General features: G+C 38.8%; 1 protein-coding gene across 8 annotated transcripts in view; it reads left to right on the forward strand.

Moving 5' to 3' along the window:
• The window catches only part of ICE2 (interactor of little elongation complex ELL subunit 2), a 68,512-nt gene that overhangs the window by 39,610 nt on the left and 12,697 nt on the right, over positions 1 to 16,205 (forward strand). For 6 of the 8 annotated variants that reach the window (XM_032175271.2, XM_058427247.1, XM_032175267.2 and 3 more), the window contains 3 exons: positions 267 to 442; positions 5,866 to 5,995; positions 12,112 to 12,196. In XM_032175271.2, the coding sequence (XP_032031162.1) occupies positions 267 to 442; positions 5,866 to 5,995; positions 12,112 to 12,196 (391 nt within the window). Of the gene's footprint in view, positions 1 to 266; positions 1,929 to 2,639; positions 5,126 to 5,865; positions 5,996 to 12,111; positions 12,197 to 16,205 lie in introns of those variants that run through there. The other 2 variants (XM_058427248.1, XM_058427249.1) reach the window with 2 other exon arrangements.

The raw sequence follows: 16,205 nt of genomic DNA on the forward strand, positions 1-16,205 counted from the left end.
CATGGTATGCTGTCTCACAAATTTATACTTTGCCTAGAGTTAGTGAAGGTTAAAAGGAGAAGAACCTTAAAGCTAGGATTTCAGCTCTTAACTGCAGTTCCAGTAAAAGTAAACAGAAATGGTAATAGTGTGAGGGTCCATTAGGCAGAGAAGTAGAAAATTAAAGATGATAGAAATTTTAAAATAGTTAATTGAATTGTTGTATCCTTGCTTATGATGGGTAAAGAGCTAATGTATTTTAAAAATGAGAAATACTATTTTTAAAGGATTGCCATATGAACTTCAGGACTATGTTGAAGATACATCGGAATACCTAGCTCCTCAGGAAGGAAATTTTGTTTATAAGTTATTTAGCCTGCAAGACCTGTTGTTACTCGTACGCTGCAGTGTCCAGAGGATAGAGACAAGACCACGTTCTAAAAAACGGAAGAAAATCAGAAGAGTAAGTTGTTATTTGCGGAGTTAGAATGTGATCACAGAATAATCAACAGATACTTAACATGCCATTACTATGAAGTTTAAATTGTTGAGCACTCATAGTAGTATCTTCAAGTTCAGTTTTGTTTTGGTTTTTTTTGTTTTTTTTTTTTTACTAAAATGCTGAGATCGATTTTAATAAGGGAAAAGTGTTTGTATATAGTAGCCATAAATGCCAGTAACATTCATGCTTGGAATATACAGATTGAGCAGCCCTAATCCAAAATTCAAAATGCTCCAAAGTTCGAAAGCTTTTGAGCTCCGGCATGGTATCACAAGTGGAAAATTCCACACATGACCTCGTATGATGGGTCACAGTCCAAACTCCAGTCAAAACTTTGTTTCATGTGTAAAAGTATATAAAATACTGTATAAAATTACCCTCAGGCTCTATGTATATGGTGGATGTGAAACATAAAAGAGTTTTGTGTTTAGACTTGAGTCCTGTCCCCAAGATATCTCATTATGTATATGTAAATATTCGAAAATCCAGAAAAAAAATCCAAAATCTGAAACACTTCTGGTTCCAAGCATTTCAGATAAGGGATACTCCACCTGTATAAACTTTATAAAAAACTGCATCATCATAGATTACATCTAGATTGGCACACATATTCCTGTTTTCTCTGGGAATTTGGATTTCCATTATTACATGTGAACTCGAACTCTTTTCTGTCTTACTTTGGGGCTCTTCTTGACTTACTTTGGAAGTCCAAGCAGAACTTTTGAAAGATGGCCTTTCACACACATGTAAGGTCTTTTCAGGATTGTTAGAAGACCAAATCTCTTCCTTTCTTTTTCCCCCTGTTTCTTTTGGGTTTGATATAAATATTTTCCTCAGGGAAAAAAATGTATTGCTGCAATTTGAATAATTCTTTTAATAATTTTTCATATTTGAAATTCTCTTTCAGATTAGTTTGCATTTTTTTGTGTGTATGACTACTGAATTCTGGTAAATAAAGGGAATCTTCTATATTATAATGGAGTATGTAATATTGAAGTGTGTTTCCTTTCATTTTTCTTGAGGACTTTTTCTGTTGTTTATATTTGTCACAGTACACATGTAAAAAAAACAAGTTTTGGTGTCTCTGTCTGTTGTTATCTAACCCACTGCCCAATAAGAATCATCACTGACCACTTCGAATGTCAGTGTGTTTTGAGGTAGGGATCAGGTGAATCCAGACTAGTGATGTTCTACTATTGATCCTTATGGATTACTTCCTGACTGCTGTATCATACTAAAGAATAACTGGGCCTGGTGTGATGCCTCATGCCTGTAATTCCAGCACTTTGGGAGGCCGAGGTGGGCAGATCACGAGGTCAGGAGATCGAGACCATCCTGGCTAACATCGTGAAACCTCGTCTCTACTAAGAATACAAAAAATTAGCCGGGCATGGTGGCAGGCGCCTGTAGTCCCAGCTACTCGGGAGGCTGAGGCTGGAGAATGGCGTGAACCTGGGAGGCGGAGCTTGCAGTGAGCCTAGATTGCACCACTGCACTCCAGCCTGGGCAACAGAGTGAGACTCTGTCTCAAAAAAAAATAAAAAATAAAAAAGTGCCAACTTTTCCACACTGCTAATGACAGCAGCATGAGGGTTTGATTACTATGATAAACTCTAAGGCCAACCCATCCAGATCCAGGATGTACACTTTGTCCACCCAACTCCAGTGGACTTGGTGGAACTTGTGCTTGATAATGTTTTTATCTTTTGTTAAATAGAAGGAAGATTATAAATTCCTAAATTATTAAACTTCTAATTCACATAATTTAGTTTTTATCATTGATTCAAACTTGAAATTTTAGAAACCAAATGGTTTTAATTGAAAACTGTTTGGTTTTAGTGCTCTTTACAAGAGAAGCTCAAGGTATGACAAAATTCTATAGGTTTGATAGTCTCCTCCTAGATAAATGCTATAACATCCTGTGAATTAAAAGATTTGACTTTATTTGCTAATTTTTCCTGCCTCATCTGTGTTAACTAATAAACTTAATAGCCATAAGCTTGAACATCTCGAATACATATAGTATCAGTCCTATAGATTGTATTTTCAAGGTTTTATTTCTTTAATTCTTGCTATCTCTCTGATTTATTTTGAGGCTAACCTCATTTCTTTCACTTCCTACTATGTGAACCCATACCACTTTGTATTTCTTTTTCAGCTTACAGCACTTAGAAATTGTTGATGGCCGGTATCTCTTAAGTAAGAATAGCCTAGGGAAATTTTGGATACCAGTTTAATTCTTGAACAAGACAGCTTGGTAAGGACATTGTAATTCACTTGACTAAGGTGAAATTTGTGAATTTCAAGACATAACCTTATAGGAGAAAATTCATTCTTCATCAAAATATGTCAAAATAGTTACACCCTAAAGACTGTCTAAATAGAAGCCTTATATTTCTGATTGTGTCAAACTCAGAATAAAATTTTAAAATTTTCAGTGAATGCTTATATTGCCCCCATTATTATATGTAGTAGTTTATGGTTTAAATCTCTTAGTAAAATGTATGCCCCTTGGAATCATGTCCTATTCATCTCTGTTTCTCCAAAATATTTTATCCTATGGAAATTTAGTAAATAGGCACTGAGTAAATGAGGAAAATGGCGAGGGGGTGGTATTGTTGAGTAAGGGAACTTTAGGGAGGTTGAGGCACCAGTTTGAAAATGTTGTAAGTGGTACTATTTAAACTAATTCACTAAAAGTACATCCCCCATTAGTATTTCCTACCTAAAAACCAACTTGCTTAGATAGGGCTTTGAAATACTTAGAAGTGTCTTCAACCTCTGCTGTCCAAGAACCTCATCTCTTCATTTTTCCTCAGTTCTTAATTATTTTAGTTGTCATTTTAGTTTCCAGTATCATTTTTGTTTCCTTACCAAAACTCTGCTTAATAAGAGTTGCACTTTAAAGGAGAACATAAGACATCAGCCAGTCTCAAGTGATGGGATAAAATAAAGAGGCTAGGCCAGGCACGGTGGCTCACGCCTATAATCCCAACTCTTTTGGAGGCCGAGGCAGGTAGATCACCTGAGGTCAGGAGTTCGAGACCAGCCTGGCCCACGTGGCGAAACCCCATCTCTACTAAAAAAATTAAAAACTTAGCTGGGCTTGGTGGTGCACCTATAAACCCGGCTGCTCGGGAGGCTGAGGCAGGAGAATTGCTTGAACCCAGGAGGTGGAAGTTGCAGTGAGCTGAGATTGCATCATTGCACTCCAGCCTAGACAACAAGAGTGAAACTCCATCTCAAAAAAACAATAATAATAAAGAGGCTAATTTGGACCACAAGATATAAAACAGAATTTACTGAGTTCAATACATGGTTATGAAATCCACACCCAGGAACTTTGGATGATTTCATAATATCTATTACTGTCTGTCTCAATTAACCAAGTATCCTAAGTGCTTTATGTGAAAAATTGGAACAGAACCAAGAAAAGCTTTTACTTGGGGAGCCACTTATCAAGGGAAAAAAATAGTAAACTTTATACTATGAAAATTTTGATTATCTTTAAATTTTTACTTCAATTTTGGGATACTAAGGAAAGATGAAATGTTCAAGCCTTTTCTTCCCTTGGTTTCCTGGAGATGGCAGTAGAATACATACAGAAATTAAACTGGTTTTAGGACTTGGTTTTATAGATAGAGTAGTTTTATCAAAGAAAATCTCCCAAAGTATTTGCTTTTTAGAAATAATACATATTTAAAATTTTTAAAAATATATGGAATTAACTCTGTTACCCATTTCAGATCCAGAAATGTGATCCTTTTTCTCAGTCAACTTTTTTCAGTTCTGCTGTAAACTAGCTATGTGTCCTTGAGCAAATTTCATTCGTTCTTTTTTTAAAAGAGACAAGACTCTTGCTGTGTTGCCCAGGCAGGAGTGCAGTAGCACGATCATAGCTTACTGCTTCCTTGAACTTATGGGCTCAAATGATCCACCCACCTCAGCCTCATAACTAGAACTGTAAGCATGTGCCACATGCCCAGCTAATTTTTTTTTTTAATTTTTTGTAGAGGCAGGGTCTTGCTATTTCGTCCAGGCTAATCCTGAACCCGTGGCCTTAAGTAATCTTCCCACCTCAGCCTCCCAAAATGCTGGGATTATAGGCATGAGCCACTGCACCCAGCCTGAGCAAATTTCTTTATCTCAACCTCCTCTTTGCTCTAAAGTTATGAGAGACTAAATCATATGCAGATAACCATTTGCAAAATTATATAGTAAAATGCTTTTAATGGTAAAATTATCCTAATCACGTTTAATTTTGTTTTTAATTGAGAAGACACACTGGAAGCCTTACCTACTGAAAGTATGGTCCCTGGAACAATAGCTTGTTATTAATGCAAAACCTTGGGCTCCACCCCAGATTCTACATTTTAACAAGATCACCAGATTTCTCACATGCACGTAGTTCAAGGGCAGTCACATGAAACAGCACTTACTGTGGATAGCAAAAATATTAGTGGATTTGAATTGTTCTTACCACCACCATTGTACCAAGCCCACTCTTTGCCACTTTGTAAAAATCAAGAATTAAGAAATACTGATGAAATATTTTCAAATCTATAAATGGTGACACATTAGTATAATTTCAGAAGTACTAATTAGCCTTATCTGTGCAAGTTAAGTACCTTAAATCATGTGTTTCTCTTTCTGCAACTGGAAATAGACTCCTGTTAAGAGTAGAGTTTTCTTTGAAGATATGAGATAGCATAAGCACAGTGAACAACATGTATTTCTTTGCTTATGCTCCCTTAGGCCAGTAATAGGTACAGTCATTTTACTTACGTAGTGTCCTGACCAGTGAATTTGGATGGATAATTTGTCAGATACTTCACGTCTGAAATAAAGCCATTAAATTGAAGATAATGACAAACAGGTGTTAATGTAGGCATTAGTGCTCTTTCATTTGTAGAATGAAACAAGCTGCTCAGAGTATTTGAGCCTAAGACAATGCGACTCATGCTTTAAAGGAGCAAAAAATTTCTACCTTTTTTATCCTCTTGAGAATGACTAGTATATAAAAAAGTCAGTGCTTCCCAGCATCTGGCTTTGAGCCTTATAGGCTTTGTTGCAAGGATTCTGCTGTCAGTCACATTCCCTGACCGAAATCAAACCTTGCCTATGTGGGGAGGTATGTTGATTTTGGTCACAAATGGGAATGGTGAGGAGAGATCTCTTTTATCCATCCACCTTTTGGCACCAAACATTCTTCTATTCATCAGGCCTGAATGTATCCATCTTACAGTGTGAATCCTGCTGTAATTGAAAGGATGAAATAAGATTACCTGAAGGCATTTTGAAAGTGGCAAAGCTGTATAGGCAAATGTATTTACTATTAATAGTAAATTAATAGAGCTTTGAAAAAGTATAATCTTGCATTGCAGCAATTTCCAGTTTATGTACTACCAAAAGTAGAGTATCAAGCTTGTTATGGAGTTGAAGCTCTGACTGAAAGTGAACTTTGTCGCTTATGGACTGAAAGTTTATTGCATTCCAACAGCTCATTTTATGTTGGTAAGTTATACAAAAGTCTTTATTCTCCTTTTTAATTTCCTTGTAATTACATGCTTGTAAATTCAATTGTGAATACTTCTATTCTGCACTTTTTTACTTTAGTTTTTATTTATGTATTTATTATTTTTAGACAGGGTCTCATTCTGTTGCCCAGGCTGGAGTGTAGTCATGTGATCAGCTCACTGTAACCTCAAACTCCTGGCCTCAAGTGATCCCCCCACTGCAGCCTTCCAAGTAGCTGGGGCTGCAGGCGTGTGCTACCATGCCCAGCTAATTTTTTTGTTTTTTCTTGAGATGGGGTCTCATTATATTGCCCAGACTGGTCTTGAACTTCTGGCCTCAAGCAATCCTCGTACCTTAGCCTCCAAAAGCTCTGGTATTACAGGAATGACCTACCACGCTGACCTATTTTAGAAACACTTATTTAATAGTATAATCAAAAATACACATTTGTTTTCTAGGTTCTTATAAGAGTACTGTTAATTGGTTAACTATTTATTGATCTATACATTTATTTTGAAATTTTCTTATAATGACACTACTTTTAAAACCTCAAATATTTTGATGAAATGACTTTTTCCTTTGTTTTGTTTTGTTTTGCTGGGGTATGGGGATTAGGCTGAAGTTCAATTTGCATTGGCTCAGTTCATGTACAGTTAACATCCTCACATAATAGATTACTTGCTAGTCATTATTGGTAGTATTTCCTCCCACTAGAATGTCCAATATCGAACATCTCAATGCATCCCATAAATCTCAATCCCTCCTAATCATCTCAGACTGCTCCTCTGTGTAGTCTTTTGCTTTCGTTGATCTCTCAGTGCAGTCTTTTACTTCTCTGTGACTTGTTACTTTGTACTTTATTGTTCTCTCTTAACACCTATCCCTTCTTCCTGTTAGACAATAAACAGCTTAAGGTCAGAGTCTGATAAAATTCTGTGTTGAGTCTAATAAAATTTTGTGTTATAGTGTGTAGCTTGATTGCTTGTATGTAATAAATCCTATGAGGGTGTGTTTCTTAATCAAAGAAAGGTTATTCACTTAAAATGTTTTTCCTGTTTTGGTTAATCAGTATTTTGTTTTCACGTTTTATGAGAGTATTAAGTAGATAATTGATTCTTTCTGCTTAACTCAAAAAAGGAAGTAGCTAAATGCACTGATTGGTGATGTACTGCCTCCCTCCTCCTCCTTCATACACATACTTGAAGTTTTTGTAGTAATTTTCATTCTGTAACCAAAATTTCAATGTTCCTCCAAAGACCTCACACCAACTATCTCAACGTTAAGCTACTTGGATGCAATTTGCCAGCCACATCCATTTTAGGAAAGGCCCAGTTAAGAACTTATGAGTGAAATTTTGTTTAAAGTACTGACAGAGAAGGGAGATTCATGACAAAAAAAAAAATTAAGGTTTCAGTTTTTAAATGTACAGTTTAATATAAACTGTATGGATTACTTCATTTTAATTATTTTGCAAAATCCTAAGTAATCCTAACTGCTGATTATTCTCTGTGAATCCTATCCTCTTGTGAGCCTTTCATTTCAATGTACTGGGATAGTATTTTTGGCTTCTGTGACAAGTGTTTGGTGAAAAGCATATACTAATTGTATGATTGTGGGATTTTGGTTTGTTTGGGGTTTTTTGGTGGGTGTAGGTGTGGGGGGGGGATAACATCTGAGTTTTTGAGTTTTTTTAAATGTTATAATACTCTTTTAATTTAAGGAAGATGTTCAAGAAAATCACTTGAAGTGCTTTTAAAAGTGGAGATTGCTGGCCCCACCCTGGAGTGTCTGATTCACTAGGTCTGTATTGGGACCTAAGACTTTCTCAGGTGGTACTGATGCTGCTAGTTTAAGGACTACACTTTGAGAATCAGTTCTATAGCTTATAGTCTCTTTTTCCAGTAGAATCAACACACTTGTGATTTGTTTATTTGCTCTGCTTTGCTATAAACATGTTCCCCACTTTCCCTAGTTGCGGTACTCTTTTTATCTTTTCCCCATAAAAACTTCAAGATTTACTCCTTTAAAACAGTTTCCCACATAGTCTCATCGCAACTTCTGTATCCACCCTCCAACCGTATAATATTTATCAATTCTGTATAGTTGATATATAAGCAGTCTTCACTTAGCACACAGTTTCAATAAGCACAAGTTTTAGTTATGACCGTGTATTAACAGTGAGTAATTGTATAAAGTATAAGCTTCACTGCTGGCTCTTCAGTCCACAGATCACTACATAAGTAACAGGCACATCATGATCAGTGACCAGTCATGTCACTTCTTTCAAAGTCTGTTTATAATTGGTTATTGTGTACCCATTGAGTTCATGCACAGAAAGCAGAGTATGCAGTTGTGTTGACTCTTTGTCTCCCAGTGATAAACCCATGTGATATTTTACCAAAGTAGATAATTAAAAGAATTGGCCAACAAATATTAAAGCAAAGCAAATAAACAAAAGGTGATACTGCCAGAAGTGAAATTTGCATGGAACATAAATGGAATTACAGAGGAAATAACAGAGAGTGGGAATGTTGGCACTGCTATTGTTCCAATGACTCTAGATTTGCTGCCAGACAAACTTAGTGAAAGCGTTGTGACACATAAAGGATGAACAAGTGACACTGGCATAAGATTTTACACTAAACAAATCCTGAAGATAATTTCATGATATTGAAGGCACCAAGGATGCAGTGTCGGAAGCTGATCCTTAGGAATATGACAGTTCACCATGGCATAGAAAAGATGCATCCAGCCAGGTGCAGTGCCTCAAGCTTGTAATCCCAGCACTTTGGGAGGCCGAGGTGGGTGGATCATTTGAGGTCAGGAGTTCAAGACCAGCCTGGCCAACATGGTGAAACCCTGTCTTTACTTAAAATGTAAAAAATTAGCCGGGCAGTAGTCGCATGCGCCTGTAGTCCCAGCTACTCAGGAGACTGAGGCAGGAGAATCGCATGAGCCTGGGAGGCAGAGGTTGCAGTGAGCCAAGATTGCACCACTGCACTCCAGCCTGCCCAGAGACCCTGTGTCCAAAAAAAAGAAAAAAAAGAAAAAGAAAAGATGCCTCCTTCCTATCACAAGTTGTGCAAGAAGGTAACAAGCACTGTTCAAACTGCTCTTCATTAACGTTTCATAAAGAAAACACTTAAATTTTTTGAATTACAGTGTACTAAAATATTTTACTGTTCTGTTCATTGACAGAGAATTTATAGTGTTTGATAAAAATTTTAAAGGTAACTAAACAGTTGTAATTTTCCCTATTGATTGTTACAATTGTAGGGTTTCAGCCCGTATGGGCGTTTTTATGGTCCTCACACTGCATGGAAAGCAAGGAGTACCTATACACATATGAATGCATGTATGCATGTATATGTTTATGTGCATATATTTATGAATGAATGCTTGTATATATAAGCTTTATTTTTATTATGTATAGATTTTATTTGTCCTCTATAAATCAGTGCTTTCCAACCTTGATGCACATAAATATTTGTACAGCACGCTGTGATATATAAGAGAGATTGCTTGTGGCTGAAGGGCAATAGCCAGGAAGCTTTTGCCATCCCAAGCATTGCTTAGCTGCCTGAAGGGCTGAGGTGATGCGTATCTTAAGCACATATATATCTTATTTGAGGCCCACAGGTTAGAAAGCTCCAATGTTGAGAGTTGTGAACTCCTTGAGGAGGTAGATCCTCAGAGCACTTAGTATGGTATTCTCTGTATAGTTATTTTTGACAGACCATATTTGACATATACTATAATACTTTTTTAAATGAATTTCTTTCAAAAGGTAAGAACTATTAGTCTTCTCAAAGACATAATTAGTAAACATCTAAAAGTTATTATGCTTAGTATTTCCTTTCTATGGTTTTTAAATCATTACAATGTGTCTTTGTTATTAGAAATGCCACTGTGTAATGAGTGTTACATATAATAAGTAGGTATGGGAACAAATGAATTTGGTGTCTTACAAGGAAGCCATCTAGTAAAAATGTTTCTAATTATTTGTATGAGCATAAAGCAAATAAAATGAAAGGGGGCTTGGTAAGAAAATGAAACATTAAATTATGTGCATTTTTAATTGTCCCAGTGATTGACATCAGCTTTCCAGGTAATTTGTTTTGATACCTAAATATTAGGAGTTAAAAAAATAAAAACAATTTGTCTTCAACATTGATACGTGTTATATTCTCATCACGCTATTTGATGTTTTTAACTATGGTACAATACATATGATTTTTGTGTTGACTTGCTTATATAACATTTAACCCGGGACTATCTTTTATGTCACTCTTCCTTGGTATATTTCAGGACCTTGGTGTTAGCTCTCAACCTGTTTTGTTTTAGAACATATGCATTACTTTTTAAAACAAAAGCATCATATTGAGAATTTGCTGTTTTGTTTTTTGGAATTCTAGATTCATAACGTGTTTGTAAAAAAAAAAAAGTGAGAGTCAGGTCTGGGCGCCGTTACTCACACCTGTAATCTTAGCACTTTGGGAGTCCAAGGCAGGTGGATTGCTTGAGGCCAGTAGTTCGAGACCAGCCTGGCCAACATGATGAAACTCCATCTCTACCAAAAATGCCAAAAAAAAAAAGATAGCTGGGAGTGGTGGCGCACAACTGTAGTCCTAGCTACTCAGAAGGCTAAGGCACAAGAATAGCTTGAACCCCGGAGGTGGAGGTTACAGTGAGCCAGGATCTCGCTGCTGCACTCCAGCCCAGGAGACAGATCAAGACTCTGTCTTTAAAAAAAAAAAAAAAAAAAAAAAAAAAAAGGTAAGACTTCAGCCGGGCTCAGTGGCTCACGCCTGTAATCTCAGCACTTTGGGAGGCTGAGGCAGGTGGATCACCTGACATCAGGAGTTCGAAACCAGCCTCGCCAACATGATGAAACCCAGTCTCTACTAAAAATACAAAAAATTAGCCAGGCCTGGTGGTGGGAACCTGTAATCCCATCTACTCAGCAGGCTGAGGCAGGATAATCGCTTGAACCAAGGAGGCAAAAGTTGCAGGGAGCCAAGATCATGCCACTGCACTCCTGCCTGGGCAGCAAGAGCGAAACTTTGTCTCAAAAAAAAAAAAGTAAAACTTGGAACTGACTGCTTTGATTTTTTTTTTTTTTAACTGTGGGAAAACTTATGGTGTGCTTTAATAACCTTTCTTTTTTTTTGAGACAGAGTCTTACTCTGTCACCCAGGCTGGAGTGCTGTAGCACTGTATCGGCTCACTGCAACCTCCATCTCCTGGGTTCAAACAATTGTCCTGCCTCAGCCTCCCAAGTAGCTGGGATTACAGGCGCCCACCACCATGCCTGGCTAATTTTTTTATATTTTTAGTAGAGACGAGGTTTCACCATGTTGGCCAGGCTGGTCTCGAACTCCTGACCTCAGGTGATCTGCCCACCTCGGCCTCCCAAAGTGCTGGGATTTCAGTCGTGAGCCACCACACCCAGTCTAATTAAAAAATATTAAGCCAGATTTTCATAATCTAATTTTTATCTTAAGAACCAAGTGTGTCTTAGAAAGCCCCTGTACATTTGCTTTTATCTGCTTATTTTGATAATACATAGGTAATTCTCCTCATAAACGCCATACAAATGTAACTTTCTTTTTTTTTTTTTTTTTTTTTTTTGAGACGGAGTCTGGCTCTGTGGCCCAGGCTGGAGTACAATGGTGCAGTCTCAGCTCACTGCTGCAAGCTCCGCCTCCCAGGTTCACGCCCTTCTCCTGTCTCAGCCTTCCGAGTAGCTGGGACTACAGGAGCCCGCCACTACGCCCAGCTAGTTAAATGTAGCTTTAATAGGAATTAGAAACACCAGTGTTTTAATAGTTGTTGTTCATAAATTGTAGGCTTTGAAATGATTTCATATGTGTGGACATGTGTAAACATATTCAGCAAATATTTTAGAATGAATCTAAATGTTTTATAATCTGAATTATGTCATTTTAAAATATAGCTTTACTTAAGACGTAATAAAATGTGTATTTCTCCTTTTAAAATGTAAAATTTCTTCACAGTTATTAAAATTTGTAATCTTTAAGGAGACAGGATAACTTGGTTTTTTGTTTTCTAAATACTGCAATTGCTTGTTTAAGTTTGATATTTCATTTTAGGGCATGTCGATGCATTTACTTCAAAGCTTTTTCTGCTGGAAGAAATTACCTCAGAAGAATTAAAAGAAAAGCTTTCAGCACTCAAGTAAGAAAGTTTACTTTGTGGCAAGAATTGAAAAATTTGTTAATGTGATCATTAATTTTTCTTTATTGTTTAAGCTTAAATTATTTTCAAGACTTTTAGTCTTTTTATGTATAGAGGTCTCACTGGACTCAGTTTTGTTTTGTCATGTTTTTTGTTCTTTGTGTTTTTGAGACAGAGTCTCGTTCTGTCACCCAGGCTGGAGTGCAGTGGTGTGATCTCGGCTCACTGCAACCTCTGCCTCCCTGGTTCAAGGGATCCTCCCACCTCAGCCTCCCCAGTAGGGACTACAGGCGTGCACCAGCATGCCCAGCTCATTTTTGTATTTTTTGTGGAGACGGGGTTTCACTGTGTTGCCTGGGCTGATCTCAAACTCCTGGACTCAAGCAATCTGCCTGCCTCAGCCTCCCAAAATGCTGGGATTACAGGCATGAACCACCATGCCTGGCCAGCAGTATGTACTGTTTTGTTTTGTTTTTGTTTATTGGTAGATGACAGTTATACATATTTTGGGGTACATGTGATTTTTTTTTTTTTTTGAGACAGAGTTTCGCTCTTTTTGCCAAGGCTAGAGTGCAGTGGTGTGATCTCAGCTCACTGCAGCCTCCACCTCCTGGGTTCAAGCGATTCTCCTGCCTCAGCCTCCTGAGTAGCTGGGATTACAGGCATGCGCCACCACGCCTGGCTAATTTTGTATTTTTAATAGAGACAGGGCTTCTCCATATTGGTTAGGCTGGTCTCAAACTCCCGACCTCAGGTGATCCACCTGCCTCGGCCTCCCAAAGTGCTGGGATTACAGGCGTGAGCCACTGCGCCCGGCCCTACATGTGATTTTTGTTTTGTTTTGTTTTGTTTTTTGAGATGGAGTCTCGCTCTGTCGCCCAGGCTGGAATGCAGTGGCGCGATCTCGGCTCACTGCAAGCTCTGCCTCTCGGGTTCATGCCATTCTCCTGCCTTGGCCTCCCGAGTAGCTGGGACTACAGGCGCCCACCACCACTCCCAGCTGAGTTTTTGTATTTTTAGTAGAGATGGGGTTTCACCATGTTAGCCAGGATGGTCTCATCTCCTGACCTTGTGATCCACCCGCCTCAGACTCTCAAGTGCTGAGATTACAGGCATGAGCCACCGCACCTGGTTCCTACATGTGATATTTTAATATCCATATACAATGTGTAATGACCAAATCAAGATAAATGGAATATCCTTCACCTCAAACATTTATCTTTGTGTTAGGAACATTATAATTCTTCCCTTCTAGCTATTTGGACATATACAGTAAATTATTATGAACTGTAATTTCCCTACTATGGTATTGAATACTAGAAGTTATTCCTTCTGTCTAACCCCTTAAACAGCTTCTCATTTCTCCCATCCATTTCCTTCCCAGCCTCTTGTAACCGCTATTCTGTATCTCCATGAGATCCACTTTTTTAGCTTCTACGTATGATTGAGAGCATGCAATATTTGTCTTTCTGTGCCTGGTATATTTAACATAATGACTTCCAGTTCTATCCACGATGCAAATAACAATTTCATTTCTTTTGTGGCCGAATATATTCCATCGTGTGTGTGTGTGTGTGTGTGTGTGTGTGTGTGTGTGTGTGTAATCACATTTTATTCATTCATCCATTGGTGGAGCCCAGACCCAATTTGTGATCCGTTTATATTATCTCCATCTCCAAATTAAATCTAATGCCAGTGGTACCAGCCTTTCTACTTAAGGGAGGCTAGAGCCAAAGGGGCCAACATGCATGGGAAGCAAACCTTTTACTCCATTACAGGAAAGGGAAAGGATAGTACAGTCAAAAACTCTTGACAGTCTAACTTCTCAAAGTTTGCCCTTCTAGCAAGCATCATTATACATGTGACTGAAATGAATTTATCGTACTCAGAACTCTAAATGTCTAAATGCAAAGCAAAATAACTTATGAATATCATTATCCCATTTTCTTCTCACAACTTTCTAGGAAAGGCTGGTGGTAGTATTATCTCCATTTTTTATATAAGGAAATATTAGAGTGGTGTGCCCTAGAGCACACAGCTAAGCTAGTTGCAGCCTTGGTAGTTAATATGTTTGATTCCTACTTAGGATAAGAAATGGTTCTGACTTCTACTAGCTGCATAGTTCCAGCTTTCACAGGTTTGACATAGTTTTTTAAGGGTCCCAGATCCAAATTTGAACTCTCTGCTTGTACTTCAGTATGTCTGCTTCTGTTACAAGGACTGCTTCTCTTGAACAGTAACTTTTTTTTTACTTGTGTAAATAGAAAAGCTTTTCCATACCCTACTCTCCACCTTCCTCGCTTTTCTCAATGAAAAACGTTTTTTTAAAAAAAGAAAGGAGGAGATCAGGCACAGTGGCTCATGCCTGTAATCCCCGCACTTTGGGAGGCTGTGGCAGGCAGATCACTTGAGGTCAGGAGTTCGAGACCAGCCTGGCCAACATGGTGAAACCCCATCTCTACTAAAAATACAAAAATTAGCCAGGTGTGGTGGTGGGCACCTGCAATTCCAGCTACTCAGGTGGCTGAGGCAGGAGAATCGCTTGAACCCAGGAGGCGGAGGTTGCAGTGAGCCGAGATCACGCCACTGCACTCTAACCTGGGCAAAAAGAGCAAGACTCGTCTCAAAAAAATAAAAATAAAGAGAGGGAGGGAGGGAGAGAGAAAAAAAGAAAGAAGAAAAGGAAGAAAGGAAGGATGCACAGACGGACTTTATGTCTAGAAGAACTACTAAAGAAATTTTCAAAATACCTGTATTTGGCCGGGCACTGTGGCTCACGCCTGTAATCCCAGCACTTTGGGAGGCCAAGGCGGGCGGATCACGAGGTCAGGAGATGAGACCATCCTGGCTAACATGGTGAAACCCCATCTCTACTAAAAATACAAAAACTTAGCCGGGCATGGTGGCAGGCACCTGTAGTCCCAGCTGCTCTTCAGGCTGAGGCAGGAGAATGGCTTGAACCCGGGAGGCAGAGCTTGCAGTGAGCCAAGATCGCGCCACTGCACTCCAGCCTGGGCGACAGAGCGAGACTCTGTCTCAAAAAAAAATAAAAATAAAAATACCTGTGTTTTATTTCCTTTTAGCTGTCCTGTCCCGAGTGAGTGGCCTCTCTGTCATTACAGGTTTAACGTACCTATCAGTTTTTTTGGAAGCTAATTCACCACCATCTCTAAAAGACAAACTCTTCGGCATATTAGCTTTACGAAAGACCTCATAGCATTTTGTTTGTTTGTTTTTGGTTTTCTGAGGCGGATTCTTGGTCTGTTGCCCAGGCCGGAGTGCAGTAGCGCCATCTCGGCTTACTGCTCCGCCTCCCGGGCTCACGCCATTCTCCTGCCTCAGCCTCCCGAGTAGCTGGGACTACAGGCGCCTGCCACCACGCCTGGCTAATTTTTTGTATTTTTAGTAGAGATGGGGTTTCACCGTGCTAGCCAGGATGGTCTCGATCTCCTGACCTTGTGATCTGCCTGCCTCGGCCTCCCAGAGTGCTGGGATTACAGGCGTGAGCCACCGCACCCGGCCAGCGGTTTTTTTTTTTTTTTTGAGTATATAATTTGAACATAAAATAGTGATCTCTTTACGACTGCTCTGACTCACAAAAAGCTAAATACATTATGATAATGAAAGGAAATCATGAAATGGCAAAAATTGGCCCAACGCCATGGCTCATGCCTGTAATCCCAGCACTTTGGGAGGCCAAGGCGGGTGGATCACCTCAGGTCAGGAATTCAAGACCAGCCTGGCCAACATGGTGAAACCCTGTCTCTACTAAAAACACAAAAAAGTCAGCTGGGTGTGGTGGCGCATGCCTATAGTCCCAGCTATTTAAGAGGCTGAGGCAAGAGAATTACTTGAATCCGGGAGGTGGAGGTTGCAGCGAGCAGAGATTGTGCCACTGCACTCACTCCAGCCCAGGCAACAGAGCAGGGCTCCATCTCAAAAAAAAAAAAAAAAAAAAAAAAGAAATGCCAAAAATTAAGTAAATATCGTAATTTAATCCAAATAGAAA

This window comes from Hylobates moloch, unplaced genomic scaffold (genome assembly GCF_009828535.3).
Source record: "Hylobates moloch isolate HMO894 unplaced genomic scaffold, HMol_V3 SCAFFOLD_14, whole genome shotgun sequence".
Taxonomy (NCBI): domain Eukaryota; kingdom Metazoa; phylum Chordata; class Mammalia; order Primates; family Hylobatidae; genus Hylobates; species Hylobates moloch.